The sequence below is a fragment of the Rhodnius prolixus genome, unplaced genomic scaffold, assembly GCF_049639745.1.
Source record: "Rhodnius prolixus isolate KJV_2025 unplaced genomic scaffold, Rpr scaffold_6, whole genome shotgun sequence".
Taxonomy (NCBI): Eukaryota; Metazoa; Arthropoda; class Insecta; order Hemiptera; family Reduviidae; genus Rhodnius; species Rhodnius prolixus.
The window spans coordinates 25735616-25758068 of record NW_027411634.1 but is presented as its reverse complement, the minus strand read 5'-3'; the positions used below and the strand labels follow the sequence as shown (position 1 = coordinate 25758068).

General features: G+C 32.4%; 1 protein-coding gene and 1 long non-coding RNA gene across 10 annotated transcripts in view; one reads left to right on the top strand and one right to left on the bottom strand.

The window, feature by feature from the left end:
- Window positions 1–22453, bottom strand: part of LOC141461454 (tubulin alpha-1 chain-like) — a 72451-nt gene that overhangs the window by 6049 nt on the left and 43949 nt on the right. For 3 of the 9 annotated variants that reach the window (XM_074142593.1, XM_074142592.1, XM_074142591.1), the window contains exons 6-8: window positions 18631–18804; window positions 14610–14789; window positions 12086–12381 (exon numbers count right to left, since the gene is read on the bottom strand). In XM_074142593.1, coding sequence (XP_073998694.1) covers window positions 12127–12381; window positions 14610–14789; window positions 18631–18804 — 609 coding nt within the window. In that variant the 3' untranslated portion in view covers window positions 12086–12126. Of the gene's footprint in view, window positions 1–153; window positions 357–7023; window positions 7134–9879; window positions 10042–10131; window positions 10237–12083; window positions 12382–14609; window positions 14790–18630; window positions 18805–22453 lie in introns of those variants that run through there. The other 6 variants (XR_012462872.1, XR_012462875.1, XR_012462873.1 and 3 more) reach the window with 6 other exon arrangements.
- LOC141461459 (uncharacterized) lies at window positions 352–1522 on the top strand. Its single transcript, XR_012462879.1, has 2 exons — window positions 352–1038; window positions 1326–1522. It is a non-coding gene; the product is annotated as an uncharacterized lncRNA (long non-coding RNA).

The window sequence follows — 22453 nt, the reverse complement described above, 5'->3', positions numbered from 1 at the left end:
GCAGCACCCTATAAATTTAAATTTAGAAAATTATCAACGATTCAATTACAACTAATAACGGAACAAATTGAACTGAAGCATTATTACTAGACATAGCTTCAGTATACAAACTGGATTCAATATTCAATATAGAATACTACAAACAATACTAACTTCAGGGTCTTTTTTTTTTTGTTGATAAGCGCAGTTGTAAGAGCGGTGCACTACTAAGCGGATGTTCTAAGTTCAAATTCAAACGCACTTCTCTTAAATTGTTTTCCTCCTAAGAGGCTCTACAATTCACTTGGGTTTGATGTTCATCAGGAAGCTGCAACCTCTTTGCTTCAGATTATTCTGAATATTCTTTCTTCAAATTGCTGAAAAGTTGCAAGAATATTAATGTATTTCTTACTAAGTCCAGCCATTAAAAAAATAAAATAAATCCGAGACGTCAAATGCATGAGTTATAATAAATTAATGTACAGTGTAACTAATAGTTTAAAATATTTAAAATCTAATTTAACTTGGTCGTAATTATTTAAAATGGTATTTTAAATTTTTATTTTTGCGATAAATTACTTTATGATTTTTTTCCGTTTTTGTATAATAATGAAGTGAGTAAAGATGTGATATCATTGTCATTCTGAATCTTTTGGTTGGTGCACTTCTAAGCGTACAGATAGTTTTTATCGCATTAAGCAGCAGTTCCCAACCTTTTTTTGGCTCGCGTACCACTTGTTAAGTTCATCATGCTAAATTGTACCACTTCGTAAAAATGATTGTATTTCGTGCAAAATTGTTATTCCTAGTGTGTTATTTTATTATCTTTATTTGTATAGAGATACAATTTATCTGTTACAAAGGAGTTCAAGTTCATGTTCACTTTATAAACTTTGTAAAGTGTAAGATCTTAGTTTTAAAACGTTGTTTAAATAATTAAAAATTGCTCACATATTGTTCTCTTCAAAATTATTAATTAATTTACAAAGTTCTTCTTTAGGATTATTTTATTAGTACCTAAATCTTCTAAATTAATTTCTTTTAAGCATTCAACTACCGGTAAGTACCAATTAAATTTAATGTTGCTTGGATAGAGCTTACTCATTACAATCAGTCTCTTTAAGCAGATCTTTACATAGTTATCATTTAAGTTCTGTCACATGATAATTCTATTAAATTTTCTTTATCTTTTATTGATAATTATTAGTGTATATATTAACAACTTTACTGTATAATATTATTAATTAAAATAATTTTTATGTATTATAGGAAAAAACGTTTCTAAGATATTTTTATGATTTAATTTTTTATGTCCGCCATTATTGATTATTTTTCGCGTACCACAGGTTGGGAAACGCTGGCATAAAGTAACACTGACCATCACAGGGCAATGAGCAGTAAGAGGTACTTGGAAAGTGAAAATCTAGGGCTGACTGGATTGAACTTGGGTTCTTCGAGTGATAGTCCAAGGAACAAACCACTGAACTAATCCCTATCCTAATTTCTGTACAATTTTTAATATTTAAATAAAGTACAAACTGTTTTACTGTTTTATTTAATAAATCGACTAAACTACTACAAGTAAAATTTAGTTAGGCAAACTATTCCTCATCAAAGACATCATAAACTCTCTAAAGCAAAAGATTATGCCCAAACCATTTCACAAAATAACACTACCTAAATGTACACCAAAGACACAAGTCTCAGTTTTCCAAACTCTTTAGAAAACAATCTAAAACTTTGACAATTACTGACACTCAAATAAAGTAGAAGAAAATAAAGTAGGTGAAACCTAAAATATCTTTGTTTATAAATCGACACAAGAGGACTGCACACAGAACACTAAATTTATGACAAGCCTATCAAAGTTTAAAATATATTCTACGAGGGTCGTTTGAAAAGTCCGTGCAAAAATAAAAACTACTTAATTTTTTGGGGTAAACCTTTTTTATTTTTCAACATAGTCTCCTTTTAGGCTTATATACTTCGTCCAACGCTGCTCTAGTTTGTTGATCCCTTCCGAATAATAGGATTTGTCCAAGTCTGAAAAATAGCCATTCGTTTCTGCAATCACCTCCTCGTTTGAATAAAATATTTTTCCCGCCAGTCATTTCTTCATATTGGGGAACAAATAGTAGTCCGAGGGAGCCAAGTCTGGAGAATAGGGGGGATGTAAAACGAGTTGGAACCCTATTTCCATTAATTTTGCGACCACAACTGCTGAGGTGTGAGCTGGTGCGTTGTCGTGATGGAAAAGGACTTTTTTGTGGGCCAATCGTGGACGTTTTTCTTGCAGCTCGGTTTTCAAACGGTCCAATAACGATGAATAATATGCACCTGTAATAGTTTTACCCTTTTCCAGATAGTCGATGAGGATTATTTCTTGCGAATCCCAAAAGACAGTCGCCATAATCTTTCCGGCCGAAGGAACGGTCTTCGCCTTTTTTGGCGCAGAATCCCCCTTGGTAACCCATTGTTTAGATTGTTCTTTGGTCTCAGGAGTGTAGTGATGTATCCATGTTTCATCCACAGTGACGAAACGACGCTTAAAGTCATGCGGATTCTTCTGGAACAGCTGCAAACCGTCCTTGCAACACTTCACACGATTTCGTTTTTGGTCAAGAGTGAGCAATCGCGGCACCCATCTTGCGGATAGCTTTGTCATGTCCAAATGTTGATGCAAAATATTATGTACCCGTCCATTCGAGATGCCCACAGCACTAGCAATCTCACGCACCTTCACTCTTCTGTCATCCATCACCATATCATGGATTTTATCAATGGTTTCTGGAGTAGTAACCTCAACAGGGCGTCCAGAACGTTCAGCGTCACTTGTGCCCATATGGCCACTCCGAAAATTTTGAAACCACTTATAAACTGTTCTAATCGAAGGTGCAGAGTCACCATAATGTTTATCAAGCTTCTCTTTAGTCTCCTGAGGCGTTTTGCCTTTCATAAAGTAGTGTTTAATCAACACACGAAATTCTTTTTCGTCCATTTTTTGAAAATCACTCGACTTCTCGATTCAAACGAATGCCAAACACAAAAGAAATAGACCGATCTGGCTGAAACTTGGTGGGTGTTCTTCCAAGAGATGCTACTAACTGAACATAACCTCGATACGCGCCAGTGGTGCTATCTCTCTGACTTTGCACGGACTTTTCAAACGACCCTCGTAGTTCTCCTAATTAATTAGCAAAAAAAATCTCTAGAACAATCTTTTCTGAACTAATCTGGCCTCATAGAAGCTAAGAAAATATTGAAGAAGAGTAGGTGTAACAAAGTAAGGCGTATCGCCTTGGGAGCAGCGTGTTTAATACAAATTAAACAAATACCAGATAGGATAATCTCCAAAAAAAAACGATGAACTAAACTATTAAAGGAATTACTACATTTTTTTTTTTTTTCCTGTCTGTGCAGATTAGCCAGGGATGTACTAATGTATTATTTAATGGGATGTGTTATGAGTACTATTGTTATTTTTGTTCTAGTTGCTGTTATGTTTTATTTTTTACTTTTTATTTTCAAAGTTTGATTTTGTTTTTGGTAATGAATTGGAAAATAGCCAGATACGTTTCGAATATTGGTTCTGTGAGGATGGTATGTAGGTTGGCAGGAAGTGGACATTTCGCTTTGATGACTGCATTCCACAGTTTGTCCCTATCATCCTGGTGACTATTGCAATCAAGGATCAGGTGGTTGGCGTCTATAATTGTATCAGAAGGGCAAGAGCAAATTGGAGGGACTGAAATTCCTATAAGGCTGAGATGGTGGGGCGAGAAGTTATGGTTGAAGCGCAGTCGTATCAAGGTAGTAGTGAACTTTCTACCTTGTGCGAAGTCAAAGTACCACGGTATTACTACATTAAAATTCACTAAAAGACAAATAAATGTATATTAATGCTTAATGTTTAATTATTTATAATATTGACAGCCGTAAATAGCCGCCGAGCAAGTAAAGATATTTTTCTTATTTTCTTTCTTAATAAACTCATTTTATTCGATTGACATCGTCAATTCACTCTGTTCTTCAAAGCGTATAATCGAAAAACTTTTCTGTTAAGTTTAAGACAACAATACAAAATCTATTTTAAAATGAAATTTTTAACAACTTCTTTACTTCTATACATAATTCTAATAAGGAAAAGTTTTCTCTTACTTTTTATTTTTAAAAAATAAAAATGGAAAAAATATTTTCCCTGAAAATTTCTTAAATAATTTGTTCACAAATTCTTAATTTGTCAATTTACTAAAATCTCTTGACTTTAATAAAATATTAACATCTAAAACTAAATATTTTTAATTTTAAAATGTCATTAAATGTATCTTCTCCAGATTGAAAAAATTTAAAAAACTAGATAAATAACTATGCCTTGGGAGAAAGGTGAAAAAGCAGTTTTAGAAATGAGATAATGTTGTAAACCATTAATTAATAACACAGATGCCATTGTGCTAATAATCCCGACTTGCGCACTTAGAAATAAAAGAAACGCTATTGAATAGTATTAACATTAGGATTGGCGAATCCTTTCGGAGCTTTTTTGTCTAGTGACGTTAGATGGTCCAATAAAGATGCTTTTCAAGACAATGGCTGAATCAAATGAATTTGCTTCATAATCATAGTCTGGGAATCCTCTGCCCAATCTAAATCTTCTACTGGACAAATTAAACGATAAATAAGATTTTCTATCTTCTTGGCTCAGAATATTGATATTTATCATCATCACTTGTGGCTCAGCTATCTCTTCCATTGTAATTCTTGAAAGAACTCCTTTCGTTTTTGTTACAGGGTGAAAAAGAAGCATGAGCTCTTCACAGAAGCACACAAAGTGTACAGAATAATTAGAAGCATAATATTTAGCAGGAATGGGAGAAGAAATTTACTTCTCCCATTATGATTTTATTGGAATTTGACTTTTCAATAAATTTAATTCTCTTTTTTCTTTTTTTGATAATTTTTTTTTCTTTTCATATATTGTGCTTTTAATTTTTAATCAAAATAAAATTTATTCCTTTTGTACTGCGGACTACCGGATCCTACTGTTACAGCATAACGATCCCTCCAGTGAAAAAACTAAAGATTTATTAACCTACTCGTTCACAAATAACTGTAATTGACAAAAAGTCACCCAGGATATGTATAGCACTCAGGGTACATCGAATATCAACTTACTGAACCCGGGAATATCTAAAACAGTGAACATAACTGTGCCACAAGTGGAGCTTGAGGTGACCTCCTATAACGACTTATCATCTTGATCGCACCAAAAAGTTAGCAATATGCTGTTACAGTCTGTGTCACTAAGTTTTGTTAGTTTTATTGTCAAGAGTGTAAGTTGAGAGAGAGATAAGTATTTTCATGACCTAAATGTAAATTTGGGCAATTTATTTTATGACCTGACACGCCCTTGCAACCATGTGTTTGTACCCTTTAATTATACATAATATAACAAGCTTTGAACTAAAATGTAGAGATGTTGTAGAGTATAAATATTCAAGTACAGTCTTATCTGTTTTGCTGTCTAACTTCAATAAATCATAAAACTAACACTTCATTTTTAGAACTAGGTCACTAAAACACTCTTTAAATACGCTATGTTCCAAAAGTATGGAGAGCGCTCGAAATCGGTCCATAATCGAAATATTATGTAGGTTAGAAAAGATCTCTTATATGAATATAAATGTTTGTGATTATAGAATTTGCAAATAATCTTATGATTTACCTACAAAATATATGTATAAATAAATGACATTTGAAGAAGATATAAGAGTGAAAAAAAATCTAAATATTTTCATTTATCACAACCAGAACTAATACAACTATTTCTCTTTTTTTCTTCGACTCAAAGAGCTATTCTAGGCTGTAGCGAAGTTAAATAGAGAAAAGATAACGTCACTTGACCATTTAACATGTTCACTGCGTAAAACATATCCTCGTAGATATGTAAATGCATTTTGCGTCCACTGCAGGACGATTTTTCATGAAACTTTGCGAAAGAAAGAAAGTTATTTTATTTTTTCCATACAAATAAATAATAATAAAATACTGGTGCTTTAATTTATAAAAGCTTATTAAATAAGAGCATATCCCTGGTGATATGTCCCGCAATAGGTAATCAATGACAGCTACATCAATTACAGCTGAGAAAAATTAAGTTAAGTATACTAGCTAATCAGTGAGTTAGACGTGTAACGAGCTTCTACAAACAGTTGGTAGCACCTCAAGCTAGCTTAAACACATTTCTTGAACATGAAAACATCTCTCTATTTTCCTTAAATAAATATGATTTTATTGTAATTTGACTTTTCAATAAATTTAATTCTCTTTTTTCTTTTTTTGATAAATTTTTTTTCTTTTCATATATTGTAATCGAAATAAAATTTATTCCTTTTGTACTGTGGACTACCGGATCCTACTGTTACAGCATAACGACCCCTCCAGTGAAAAAACTGAAGATTTATTAACCTACTCGTTCACAAATAACTGTAATTGACAAAAAGTCACCCAGGATATGTATAGCACTCAGGGTACATCGAATATCAACTTACTGAACCCGGGAATATGTAAAACAGTGAACATAACTGTGCCACAAGTTAACGTGTTAAGAGCGAAATAATTAGTGGAGAACATATAACATATCCTGCAGAAAAGTTAAAAATTAAATGAAAACCAAGGACAAGACCCAATCAAAATACACCTAAGATTTCTAGGTTCTCACTTCTAACCATTTAAACCGTGTATTTCCAAGAGAAAAACAAAAATAAATGTTCTCTAATAGGATGGGAGCTAAAAAGAAGTAAAAAACGTTTGAACGAGAAGAAATTTCACTTGACAAATGATTTCAGACTTGTTTCTTAGACATGGAATGAAGAAAATAATAAAAATTTATTTCTACAAAACTTGGTGATGTGAATTAAATATTTTTATTAAAGAAAATTTGCAAATTATATTTATAAAGAAATTATTTGTTGGTTAGGTAGTTAGTAAATGTTTAGAATGAAGACACTACGTGACCTAATTCCTAGATGCAAACAAAGGCTTCACCTTTGGCATTCTCCACCTACTCTTCTGGCCTGGTCCATCCCCAGTTACCTCGCTCAGAATATATGATAGCATGACACTTGTGTTCGTGTATGTTATGTAGGCTTCAGGGGCTGAAACAAAAAGTTCCCTTCTTTTCGTGAAATTTATTCATTAATTGTACACTAATTGTATGTACGTTAGCATTCACAATTATTCTCTAGTTAAAATAAAATTTAGCCCTACATTCTGTTTTATTTCCATTTTCAACATTAAGTTGTAAAACAAAATTATAAAAAAAATTAAAACAAAAATGAAAAGAACTCCTTAAATTAATTACAAGTGTGAACGTACGAGGTGTGTTGAAAAAGTAACGGGAATTTTTAAATTTCGCGGGTTTGGAGAGTCTGATTGTAAATTTTTTTTTTTTATTATGTTGGTAAACATGCCCCTGAAGTACGATAAAATTTTCAGTAATATTCATTGTTTACTTCTTAAGTGGCAGCCGTTAAGGTTAGACGTGTTTTTCGAGGTTGGCGATTTTTGTTTGTTTAAAAAAATGGATCAAAGAATTTGTATTAAATTTTGCGTAAAAAATGAAATAAAGTGTAATAAAGTGTGTGAAATGTTAATAAAGGCATATGGTGAGTCTGCTATGAGTAAAACAAGGATTTACGAGTGGTATAAGCGTTTCCAAGATGGCCGCGAAAACGTTGAAGATGACGAACGACCTGGACGTCCAAGCACATCAACAACCGATGAAAACGTGAAAAAAGTGAAAGAAATGGTTATGAACGATCGCCGAATCACAATCAGAGAAGTCGCTGATGATGTTGCCATATCAATTGGCTCATGCCATGAAATTTTTTCGGATGTTTTGGGGTATGAAACGTGTGGCAGCAAAATTTGTTCCAAAATTGTTGAATTTCGAACAAAAACAGCGGAGAATGGAAGTTGCTCAAGAGTCACTCAATGAAGTCGACAACGATGCGGATCTACTGAAACGTGTTATAACAGGTGACGAAACATGGGTTTACGGATATGATGTCGAAACTAAGGCTCAATCGTCCCAGTGGAGGCATTCTGGATCGCCAAGACCGAAAAAGGCTCGACAAGTGCGGTCGATTGTGAAGGTTATGCTCACTGTGTTCTTCGATTTTAATGGCATAGTGCATCATGAATTCTTGCCACAAGGTCAAACAATCAATAAGGAGTACTACCTACAAGTTCAACGCCGTTTGCGTGAAGCAATCCGAAAAAAACGCCCGGATTTGTGGCAAAACAATTCATGGATTTTGCACCACGATAATGCACCTGCTCACACTTCATTGCTTGTTCGTGAATTTTTGGCCAAAAACAAAACTTTAACGATGCCCCAGCCTCCATATTCGCCAGACATGGCTCCATGTGACTTTTTTCTATTTCCAAACATAAAGAGAACATTAAAAGGCCGTCGTTTTACAAGCATAGATGACATTAAAAGCGAATCGCTGAAAGAGCTGAAAGCTATCACAAAGATCGAGTTTCAGAAGTGTTTCGAGGATTGGAAAAAGCGCTGGCACAAGTGTATTGTATGCGAAGGGGACTACTTTGAAGACGACAATATTAATGTAGATGAATAAATAAATATTTTTTTCAAAAAACGAAAATTCCCGTTACTTTTTGAACACACCTCGTATTTATTGGCGTGAATGTATTAATTGGCGAGAAAGGCGTATGTATGTTTAGGTTAGGTTTTTTAACCTGGGGTTGAAAGAATTTTTATACGAGTATTTTAACCCCATTAGGTTAATTATATTTAGGTCTAGTTTATTTTAGGATGTGCAGGAATATTAGTTCAAAGTACTGCACATCCAACTACTAGTAGAGTAAATAGCCTCCTTGGGTTAAGAGATATTTTTAGTTCTGCATAAAGTTAATATAATAGTTTACTACTAACATTGTTAATTTATATATAGATGTGGATTATATAGGTATTTATTATAAAAGTTAGCGTATTAAAGGGATGGCACAATGATATTCCACACTCCCCCTCGTCGACAAGGTCCCACCTACCTTGTTGAGCAAGGTGAAGTGCTGGTAGCTATGGGACTGCAAGTGCCATCCCAGCTCGAGTAGTATTGGAAAGTGAAAAGAATATTATTAGAACTTAAATTCTGAAATTTTAAAACAAGTTGAGAAATATGTAACCAGACACTATTGTTTTCCATTTTTTTAAGTTATGGTCTGAGTGCTTTTAAGTTTGCTCGAGAATTTGCGACATTTTTATATTCTTAATGGTTTTTCTTTCTCTTATTTCTTGAAGAGGAAATTTTCGTTTATAGAAATTTCAAGTAAAATACAAGTTTGGCAATTCTTATCCAAATAACATTCCTAAATTCGTCAAGAAAAGTAAAACTCAAATATTATCATCCTATTGAAACTATGAATCAGTAACCAAAAATAATGAACAGCAACTCAAATATTATGCTTCTTCATGTGTCATTAATGGGCTTTGATCACCTCAATTCGCTTCTGACTATCGACACAGCCTTCAAAGTTACTCTACATTTAACATATTTTTGTGTTACCTGAATAAGAAGTTTTTTTTTTTGCTATTTTCTTTATTTCCACCCTGATAGTCTGATAGAAACCTAGATCTTATAAATCGTTTATAGGGATGACGTAAGTAACAACACCGACGCTATCCAAAGCACCTCTGGACCCATGTAAACAGTTTCAAACAAAAACAGCCACAACATAAACCGAGTGTTCGTTCTAAAGCTCCGGTCCTATACTGAGAGGCACAGCTGTGCGAACAATAACCTTAAAGGAAAACAACCTAAGGTCACCCACCGTAACCTTTTACGACCGCTAACCAAATCTCTTCTTGATCCTTACCTTTCTCACTCCAAACAGATGAATGGGGTGACCTAGACTTTTCTATCGCTGAATGATTTTCTCGTACCAGCTCTCCAGGTCTTCCACTAACTCCTCTCGGTTATGTAAGATATTGTCGTTTCATCTAATCCTCGGGCTATCACTTCTCTTCGACCTTAATTGCTGTGAAAAGGTAATTACTGTGAGTATGAAAAGGGCTCTTCTAAAATCATCTTCAAGATTCACTAATTTCACCTCTTCAGCTGGCATTACCATCTGATTGGCTCTCATTGTAGCGTTCCTAACGTCCTTAGATCTTTTTCTCACAGCCTGTGCATAGTTCGTAATCATGTAAGAGTAAAGGACTCAAATGAATACCTAAATATAGAAAAAAAAAGGTCTAGTTATATTGCTATAAATTCATTAATTTGCCCCTCTTCCGTGAAAATAGCTGGTCCGATTTGTATATGCTTGAGGTACCACTGATATTTTTTCTACTTTCTGTAGCTATGAAACCGTCTTTGTTTAAAAATTATTGTGGTATGTTCCACTATCCCATTTAGATTGACTGGCACAGCTTCGCTTATTTCCAGTTTTAATTATCTTGTTATAGGAATTTTCTGTCGCTTTTTTTATCGAACACGATCTTCCTAGAAACATACGTTTCACGAAATTCTCAGGTAAACTTTAGCTCTTCATACCTCTACATACATCACTACTCGTACACAACAAACTCTTAAGAGATGCCCCTCAATCTTGTAAAAACACTGAAACTCAAGAGAAGCACGAATAAATCTATTTGGTCGTAAAGGATTTGTCTTTACAATGACGCTCTATGCAAATCTAACATTACTAATTTTACTGAGTAGATCATTATCTTCGCCACTATAACCAGGTTGCCAGCAAATGTCTTAAATGTGTAAGTGGTAAGTAAGCAAATTAGTAAGAATCTTATCAAGATAACAACAAAAACAAACGGACTGAGAATACAATGTGGCCGACTAACAACCAAAGGTCTTACCAAAACTTTTAACAGCTTAAGAAATCTGTCCTGTTGCTAAACTTTTTTTTTTTTAGTAACTGCATTAACCATTTTGTAAAAATTGAATATAAGAATAAATAGCGTTAAGAGTACTGATTTGAATAATCTCTCTGATTAGCAAAAAAGAAAAAGTGCCAATCGTTGGTTTGAATATTATATCACACAAAACTATTTTTAAAACTAAAAGAATTTGATTAGTCCTTTCGTGACAATGATTGATGGCAGTGATCCGTTCAGGTGATGATCTCTCAGGAAGTAAATTTCCTGTCCAACTTTACACCCAAGAACTCCCTCTCAAACTATACCACTACCACTATCACTTGCCTCTTCTAACTTGTTCACTTTCTACATTCCATTAGACTCATGAGTAATTTGTTAGAGCAGTGATACCTGGAGCACAGTGGAAAGCTAGCACTTCAGTTCAGAATAAAATAGTAACATTGGAAATTTTCTAGCAGTGGGAAAATTACGTTAGATAGGAATGAAGTTACCATGGACAGATATTTTTGTTTCCATGAAAAGAGATTTTTAAAAAATTACCTTAAAAACGTATTTTCTTTAATTATATTTAGCTTATTATTTTAGTTTAAAAAAGCCATAAATACCATAATTTTATTTTGTTTAAACTGGAACAATTTTTACGGTTAGTACCAAACAGAAAGTCTTTTCTAAAAGCCTTGAATGGAAAAGACAAAGTAGCCATCTAGTTACCAAAAAGCAACAATTTTGTTACAATAATTAATATTGTTATTCTTAAACTAGACACGACTCCACACTTAATACTGAAATTAGGTTCAGTCCTACCAAACTCTCAGATAGTTCTATCCTCTAATTCATCGACGAACACTTCAGAAACCTCATGGCTCTTATATATTTCTTATATATTGTATGTTATCTCTATGGTATTCATTATGGAGAATATTCATTCTATGGGTGAAGATGTGGCAGGCAGGCTGAAAATGTATTCTATAATTTTAATTATTTAAGTTTGTTTACAGCGTTAAGCGCACGTTGGCACTTCTACATTTTTATTAAATAACCAGGACAAAATGATGAACTTGCTTTGTCGCTGGGATCTTACTTTTAAAGTCCCGGTAAAAACGGGATGTACTTTTAAGACGAATTATAAGATTTTATACTATTTGAAAGATTATGCATGAATAAGTTTAAAAGTACAAAAAATAAAGGCAACTTTTCTTTTTTTTTAAGTAAAGCAGTATTTGTTTTTATTCGACATGTTTGTAATCATTTTCGAGGGCTTTAAGATTTTCTTGGGCATCAACAAACTCTTTCTCTTCCATTCCTTCACCAACATAATGGTGTACAAAAGCACGTTTTCGAAACATTAAAGAAAATTTATTATTTATTCTTGACCAAGCTGGTGTAATAGCGGACGTGTTCGATAACATGACCATAGCTTGACTTACTTGGGCCAAATCTCCTCCAGGCACTCTAGTCGGCGGTTGGAAGTTAATACCCACCTATAATTCAGTCAGATTATATTTTGTTCATATGACTCAATAAATACGTGAATGTTATATAAATGTAAATATCTGTGAGGTCTATTGCAAAACATTTCTTTCCCCTACCTCAAATCAAGGCTGAATTTACATTTTCTTTAAACAATATCTTTTATGTTTGTTTTCCTAAACTAACATTAGGTTTAACTGAATTTTAAAAAGAATCTTATTCTTTTGAGTAGAAACGAAATATCACTATTTCTCAGAAACCCTTTGATACGCCGCCCATAATTAAATAATAACAAAATAAAGTTTTGTGTAAAACAAATAACTCTGCTAATAGTATTATTAAATATAATATTATTATATTATTATTTTAATGAAAACGAGAAACTGGTATAAAAAAAAAAAGCCCATTGCATTTGCGAGGGATTTTAATCAGCTACTCTTTATTGACCTACATGATTAATTGTGATTAATCATGAGACTTCACTTTACCAGCTGGAGAAAAACCGTAAAAGTCTTAAGGGTGGTAAGTTTTCGTCTTCTATTTTCAATTATTAGGAGTTCTGGTGACATTTTAGAATCGCTTCTCTTCTCTTTTATTTATTTTGTTTTTTTTCATAGCTCCTTCGGCTTCTACCTCTCGCCACCAGTCCTCTCCTGTTTATCTCTTGACACATTCTGGTATCTTTTTCTCCTGTACTGCCGACTATAATGAAGTGATTATATTTTAAAGCCCAAATCCTAATCCGCTGTAAATTCTTCTAACAATTTTTTCTTTCAAATACTCTGTCTGTCACAACTGGTGACTGTAGCAAGCCGAGACTCGGTGCCATCACACACGATCGGTCAGATATTTCATACAGCCTCATTTTTGTAGACTTAGTGAGCAGTTTTGATTTAAACAATTTACTTTTTTCACTTCCAATCCTCCATTTCAGCTTTTCCACTTTCTTTTTAAGTTTCTGCGGAGTAACCATTTCAATTCGGTATTTTACTTATTCAACATTTCATTCCTTCTGCTAGGTTGCAATATTGTTTTTACGTTCCTTGTTTTTGATGGGATTTTAAACTTTTCTATTTCCATCTTGGCCAACCAGTTAAATTCTTTGACTTTCTAAAAATTGAAAAATCTAATTCTTCCAGACAAAGTCTAAAAAATAATCAAATTATGTGGCTTACCTGGCAACTTATCTTAGAATTAAATTGATTGTTTAAAACTTTTCTGAATCCAAATTGGATAAGTTCATGTACGATATAAAAATTTTAAAAAAATAATTGAAAAATTTAAATTTTTTGGAAGAGTTATCGATTATTGCTCGTGTCCTTTGTTGCTCTAATTTAGTCTTACCCCTGTTAAGAACGAGTTGTATGAAAGTAACTTCTGTTGTGTTTACACGATAGTTATTATGTAGAGGTAGTAACGTATTATAGGAGGCTATATCAGTTGATAAGCCGTTTCAGTAGTGTACTATGCTCCTTATTAGGTGGATGTCTAATAAGATGTGGCTTCCCTCCCACCTTTTTCTAACTGCAGACCTAATTTTGGGCCTCTAAAGGCCTAATTTAAATCCTTTAGGCATAAGCCGCTTATGTAATTTTATTTCTGAGAAAGTGATTCCTTTACTGAGGGCAAAATCTGGTTGAAAGGCTTTTGATTAAAGTTTATTGTTGGTAAGGAAACCAATCATTTTTTTGTTAAACTTCTCTGCTAGCAATATGAAACACTGCTAATAAGGTGCCACCTTGTCCGAGCGGCTGCTTATTCATCAGCATGTCTACTGCTTTTTTTGCAGCTAGTCACCACCATATCTGGAGCAATTTCTCAATCCCTAATCTGAAGATTCCTGTAGGTTTATGCATGCAATGACTTGTTCTCCCATTATTATAATAATCTTGTTGAACTTGTTGCCTGGGAGACTAGTAAAAGTCATTATCGGTATCCTTTTTCTAGATCTGAATAGAGTCCATTGTTGGTTAGCAAATACTACTAAGAAGATCTTAAGATCTGCAAAGCTTCAAGTAAAATTTGATTGTTAAGTTTAGAAGAATACTTATTAATATTATTATTATTTAAAATAATTTTAGCTTGACCTCCGCCAGTAGGAACCACTTGAATGAATGAATTAATAATTTTAATCAGAAAGTCCAAATGTATTCCTCGCTTTTATAGCCACTATTATCAAGTACCATTTTTCACTCAATAAATACATATTAACATAATAAAATTTAAAAAACGCACTAACTTTAAATTGTTTGGGTGTATAATTAACAAAATTTTTTGTATTTCCTTTAATCCGTTCAAGGGCATAATTAACTTCCACTGGATTTACATCGCCTCTAAATAGTAGTACGCAAGCAATATATTTGCCGTCTCGAGGATCACACTTGACCATCTGATTTATTGGTTGAAAGCATTCATTTACCTGAAAACAAATAAAAAGTTTTAATGGTTCAACATTCAGTCTGTGTATTTATTTAGAAATTAAAGTACTTTTAAATAAAAAATTACGCTTGAAAAAACAGAAAAGCTAATCAATTAGGATTCAAAGAAATATAATAAAACGAGACTCATTTAAAAATCAACCGGTCCACTTTGAGAGATGTCTGATCCTTAGTGGGCAAACTTAATTTAATTCAACCTATCTAGTCACCGGGATAATTTTTTATGAGAGCGTGATTTTGCTGCAGTGTTATAAGTAGGGAACGGATTCGTATGTATTTACATATTTTTTTCTAGGCAATTTACAGACGTTTTTCAACTAGAAGTATTCATACTGACACTTTTTAAGCCGTTTGAGTCTACTTTTATTTCACATATTTCCACATATTTGGATGTTATCGCATATTTATACATATTTGATTAAAATAAATAAATATTTCTACATATTTAATCAAAATATGTACATATTTTTTCATATTTTTCATTTTGGGCATATTTTCATAATTGGGAGGTGGTTGACAGGAACTGTGAACCACAGACTGTAGGGCTGTGAATCACAGTGGGTACAATGGTTATTGTAATTTACACAGAATGCTGCTAAACAGTGACGGGCACTTGTTAGTTCTTTGAAGTTGTCTGACGTTGTCTGTTCTTTCAGCTCGTTCGTTGAAGTGTCCAATTCATTTCGTTCGGTCACTTAGTGTATTCTTTTTTGGGTGAAATGCCACGAACATCGGCCTCAAACAAACAACTGGTTGCTAAATATCTTCGCGAGTTTCCAGCAGAACTTTTTCGAAGTGATGGAGACATTTTGTACTGCACAGCTTGTGACAACATCTTGTCACATCTCGAAGACGAAGCAGTAGCGATAAATACAGCCAAGTCTTTATTCGAGAAACCTAATTTAAGGAACGACCTTGCATTCATTTCTGACAATTGCGTATTTATTGCACAAGCCATTACCCAAAACTTGAGTCCCAAAATGTTCGACTGACAGAAAACGTGTCCAACGTTAAGAAAGTCATCGAAAAGGTGGAAGGAATACCTGGGAGTAAGGGAGATCTGATCAGATCAAAACTGGTAGAAGTACTGAGCAAGAACAAAGGGTGGGAGACCATCTGCCAGATTTCTGATATTATCAGTGGAACAGAAGTCACCTCAGAACATCGTGTACCCTTTACAACCAACGAGATAACTTCTTTCAGCAAGGCACCTATAACATCTGTAGATGTTGAACGATCTTTTAGTCGTTACAAGTCCATCTTACGCCCAAATCGTCGTCACTTTACGTTCCAACATTTGAAATTTCATGTGGTTGCAAACAATTTCGAAGAGTGAAGTTTTCAAAATTGAAAATTTAACACATCTTTTTATAAATAGTAAAAATGTTCTTTGTTGTATAAATCATTATAACTTGTAAAAACAAATTATTTTGTTCCTAATAAATTATTATAAATTGTAAAAATGTTCTTTTCTTGTATAAATAATTATAACTTGCCCCCCCCAAAAAAATCCATTTTTATAAAAAAAAAATGTCTATTTTACTTAAATATTCCAGAAAATATTTTAAGAAAATCACATATTTTCCACATAATTGACGAAAATAAATGCATATTTTAATTAAATATTTGGCATTTTTAAATACATAAAAATCCGTTCCTTAGTTATAAGTTTAGAATAATAATAATAATATTTATTTTACATATGAAATATTTACAAATTACAAAATGAAAATATTGTCCGGCTTGGAAAATACGTCAGCCGGAGTCGATTTTACTACGAGTATTATAAGTTTAGAATAAACGAGAGGTAGACATAAAAAGTAATTTATCCATCATTATACTTAAAATTAATATTAACATTAAGCTACTTACTGAATAATTTAATAGTGGTTAGAATAGTATAAATATATTAATCAAAATGAAACACCATTTAAGATTAGGCATACAATTATTTATCAAAAGATTTAATTTGAACCATTTCAAAGAGATTTTCCTTCATCCTACTTTGATGTCTAGCCTTGTTTTTTGTTTGAATTTCGAGTAATCGAACGTGAGGACTCGTTTCTCGAATGTTTTGGAAAAATTACTATTATTCAATAATAATTTAATGTAGAGATATGTTTGTAAAATGTATTTATGGTTTATGATTATTATGATTTACTTAGTACTTACTTTAAGTACTTACTTAAGCATTTACTTATGGTTAAATGTTTTATAACAGATTTAAAATATTTTTATCGATTTTTATAAAGTTTTCTATAAGTGACGATATCAAGAAGATTAATTTGGCGATAAGTTGATAATCTGTATGTGAAGTGTTGACGATAATGAAACAAAATTAGTAAGCGTTGAGAATATGTAATTCTAGCTGTCCACAGTCTAGAGTGGAAGAAATGGTAGGCATAACACGTACCGTCATCCCCCCTAATTTTAAAGAAGATGACTTCGGAGACATGGACAGCAGCATGAGTAAGTGTTCACCATTTCCCAAACTACCCATTGTTTCATGCATAATTCATACAAAGTAACCCTCATTATTAAACTTTAAATTAGCTAGCTCTTTTTTTGTTTTTTCCTTGTATAATTAGAATATAGTCAAGTGTTAGTTAGTATCTTAGTGTTATTAATTACCCACCCCCTTTCATATTCATCAACTCATCACGATTTCATCATCTCATTAGATTCTTCCCGCTCGCTACACTGGAGTGACAGTTAAGTAGCATCCTGCGTACTTATTTATACAAAACAAAAGTACTTCAGAACAATTTTTCTAAGACGTCACGTTTATGTTTAATCATAAAAATAATAAATAATACAGTAGAGATTAGGCTGCTTCAATGCCTAGTCTGGTATGTCTTCGACAGTGCCTAACGTATGCTTGTAGAAATATCATATTTCGGGAGATGTTGCCAGAATATAAAATACCACTAATTTTTACTGGCCAAAAAACAAAAGATTCCAATTTATAGCTCTAAGTCCCTTTTTACTGCGGTTATTTTTAAAGGGCGCTATTTTTAACTTTGTTCTTAAGATAATAATCAAATTGTCAACATTAATACAATCAAAGTTAATACAATAAAGCCTCAATTACCTCATAAAAAATTAAATTAAACTCAGCACAAAATTTTTAGCGTCTATTTGGTCATATGGCATTGAAGTATGGGGATCGACTAAACGTTCTAATTCTTTAAGCATTCAGACTTTACAATCAAAAATTCTACGAAAACTACTTAACGCTCCATTCTATATTTCTAGCCTCACCATTCATAATGATCTCAAAATCCCTTTCATTAACGACCTTACTAAAACTCGTTTCTTAAAATTTCATTCTTTTACAGCAGCTCATCCTAAACATTTAATTATCTCCTTCCATATTAACAGGTAATCCTCCAAGGAGATTGAAGAGAAGATGGCCCCGCGATCTACTCTCTTCATAAGAGCAGTATAGTGCAACTATTCACGTTAATGGAGTGTCGCCACTGGGTGCCTTCTCCTATCTTCATTCATGACATTATATTAGATTGCATTTGCTTGTTGCAACAATCGTTGCAGTTGCAAATTTCAATAAAAGATAAAAAAAAGAAGTTCCTTTTACCCTTACAATTCTGGCCAGTTTAGTTTCCACCCATCTTAAAGCAGGAATCTTAAATATAAATTTGAAATCCTAGACACGAAGGTAAAACAGAAAATCGGTTTGTACAATAGATAGTCGCTATCTCAATAAAAACAGAATTTTTTACTTATAAAACGAAAAAAAAAATAAATTTTAAAAAATAAGAACTTATACACCTATTTCATTTGAACTTATACAAATTATTTTACCAAATATGATGATGTGATTGATTCATGCCTAACTTTTGTGATTGGAATGATAGGTGAATAAGTTACCAATGGATAATGTATTCGTGGATATGGTACAAGGTTTGTTAAAATTTCTGGCATATCTACTTTTAATTGACCTTCAAATCTTATTGATGCTGTTACTCCTGACACTACCTGAAAATATTAAAATAAATATTGTTAAGTTTGTACATATTGTTATGGTATAAAATTTTACAGTTCAATAAGCTGAAAAGAAATAAGTATTAAAAGTTAGTCACTAGGAAAGATCTAGTTCAAAAAACTTGGTGGTCAAAGTAATATACAGGGTGTTCAGCATAAGACTACGGTAACTTCGGGAGGCGATTCTGGGCATCATTTGCAACAAAAAATTCCATATTAAAACTGTCCGGTAGGACAGTTGTATAAGGGTTGACCATCAAAAACTGCACGAAAAAGTGTAACGTTGAAAAACACCCAACTTTGACAATTTTTTTCTATTTTTCTATAAAAGATAAAATTCCCAAATTTTCTTTAAATCTTACTCCAAATTCTCCTTTATAACTATAATTTTTTTGCAACCACCCAGATCTAATAGGTTTCGAGAAAAAAGTTGCCGAAAATGAGCAAAAACGGCTTTTTCAAAAAATGTTCTTGTTCTTGTTCTTCTTCTTCTTCTTGTTGTTCTTGTTCTTGTTGTTACCTTTTTTGTAAACAACGTAGCGCCTAAACGCGTGAACCGATTTTCATGAATGAGGTGTCATTCGATTCGGAACTTTATGTAGATGTGCCTTTTGGGGGTCTCGGCCCTGTACATCGAATGGGAGAGGAGTTAGCCCCCTTTATGTAAGGCCCCCTCCAAAATTATTATTACTAATTACTCTGTAAATCTTGGCCCTATTTTGATAAAATTTGGTAGGATGATAGGGTTAGGGCTCCCCTACCTAACAATAAAGCGACGATCTGCTCTTACACTTGTTAAGGGGAAGTATAGCAATCGTTTCAAATTATCGACACGTGAACCGATTTTCATGAATGGAGTGTCAATCGAATCGAAATTTTGTACAGATTTGTACTTTAAAAGTCTCGACGCTATGCCTCATAAGGAGGGGAGTTTGCCCCACCCAAATAAGGCCCTTTCTAAAACTATTATTACCAATATTTCTACAAAGCTTAACCCGATTTTGATAAAATTTAGCACGAAGAAGTGATTAAAGCTCCTCTACGTGGCTGTGAAGTGCCATCATGCTCTTACACCTACTAAGAGGAAGTACTGCAATCGTTAAAATTATCAATGAGTGAACCGATTTACATCAATGAATTGTCGTTCGATTCAAAATCTTTGCCTTTTAGAAAGAAGTACTGTAATCGCAGTTTATTTTTCTTGCTCCTCTTAAAAGGAAGTACTGAAATCGCAGTTTAATTTTGCTATTTACGTACAAATACCTTCCTATTTTATATAAAAAGGCTTTCTCAAAAAAATTGTTATTGAGGATGGTTTGGGGACCGCAACTATAACCATTCTTTAAAAAGATCTCTCCAGTGGTAGTTACGGTTCCGACTTAACACCTTATCAGGTTATAATTATAGAATTGCTTATTCCAAATTTTAAAAAAATCTGTAAAGCAGATATGTAACTTTGTAAAATAGACAAAAAGGAAAATCTATCCAAAAGGTACAAAAATCTCCTTAACAAAAACTTACAGTTTAAAATGTTAAGTATAAGGGTTGATTAAACGCCAAAAGGTACACAAATCAGCAAGTACCCAACATTTCATTAATACTTCATTAATATTTAAGTAATTCTACTGCATTAATTTTCATTAATAAGTTATTTTTTAGAATTTATTAGATGTCACAGACCCTTATGCTGGCCACTTCATTTATAATATTTTTTTGTTATAATTATGATAAATCACATAAATATGTACATGCATGTTAAAGTAGAAAAATACAAAGTTAGAGTCGGCTACTGTCTTGAATTCGTCTTACCGAAATATTCGTGAGCACAAATAACACACAGTTATAACAAGTAGATTATTCAACAACAATTATTGATTTCTCGATTGTAATTTAATTTAGTCCCCCTAATTTTACTTATAGTAAAATACTGGAATAATTAGCTGTCCTAAAAATATGCATATCTTATTTACTTTATATTACATATATACAACATTGTGGGATGAATACCTACATTGAGAATGTAATTGAAGAAAACTATGTTACTTGCGATAAAGCCAGATAATTATTATAAACGTTTGACTACTTCATAAAATAACAATTACTTTAATCGAAGAATGAACTTAAACCGACGATTTTTGAAAATCATTGATGTATGTTGGTGAAGTTTCTTTTAAAAGAAAGTTTTGAATTTTTTAGCCTCATAATTTTTTTTTATTTTTTGTAACGTTTTTCTTTTTAACCTGTAATTAATAGTTTCATTATTATAGATAACTAGATATTACAGTCAATCTACAGTGCTACTTGAACATATATTTTGTAGACGAAAATGGCCAGCATAAGGGTCTGTGACATCTAATAAATTCTAAAAAATAACTTATTAATGAAAATTAATGCAGTAGAATTACTTAAATATTAATGAAGTATTAATGAAATGTTGGGTACTTGCTGATTTGTGTACCTTTTGGCGTTTAATCAACCCTTATACTTAACATTTTAAACTGTAAGTTTTTGTTAAGGAGATAAACTATGGCTCGATTCTGCTCCGTTTTATAGATATTTTTAATTTTATGTTTTTTCAAGGTGTTACTAATTTTTAGCAAAAAGTTGTCTATATTTCTCAAACTATTAAAGCTACAGCTATTTTAATAAGCTCATTAGAAAGGAGGTTAAATTTCCTTTTAAATAAGCTAATTAGTATTCCAAAATAATAATATTAAGTATTTCACTTTGTGGCCCAAACATAAGAAATAGCAAGTTTCTAAATTTTTCCAAAAACTTTAGCTGTTTTATGTTTTTAAAATATGACGCTGTTTTGAGGCCTACTTTTTTGCTATTAATCACAGATTTCTGCATCAATTTTAAACATACCGTTTTGGAAAAATTTAGAAACTTGCTATTTCTTATGTTTGGGCCACAAAATAAAATACTTAATATTATTATTTTGGAATACAAATTAGCTTATTTAAAAGGAAATTTAACCTTCTTTCTAATGAGCGTATCAAAATAGCTGTAGCTTTAATAGTTTGAGAAATATATACAACTTTTTGCTAAAAAGTAGTAGCACCTTGAAAAAACATAAAATTAAAAATATCTATAAAACGGAGCCGAATCGACCCATAGTTTATATGGAATTTTTTGTTGCAAATGATGCCCAGAATCGCCTCTCAAAGTTACCGTAGTCTTATGCTGAACACCCTGTATATTATTGTCAAGTACCCAACTCCTTTTTAGACTAACGTCAATTTTTCTTCGTCTAAACCTAAACCTGGAGGTGAGTAATTTCCCCGTAATTACCTACCTCTTACTTTTGCAGAAATATAAGCAGTTTACGATTTTATGGAAGAAAAATGATCTGTCATTTATATTATAATTAACCGAACCTATCAGTCAAAATGAATCAAAATAGATTTCAGAGAAAAGCAACAATAAAAACAAATAATAATAATATTTCAAATTTCACAAATAAGTACCAACTGTGTTCAACGATAAAAATAGAGATCAAACAAACCAGTTCAACCACAAATTAAGGCAGTGAGTTCTTACCCAACTCAAGTATATATACGAGTATATAAACTCGTACTTTATATAAACAATCCTTAAAAATATGTAGGTTGAAAATGACAGGAAAAATAAGCGGGTGAAA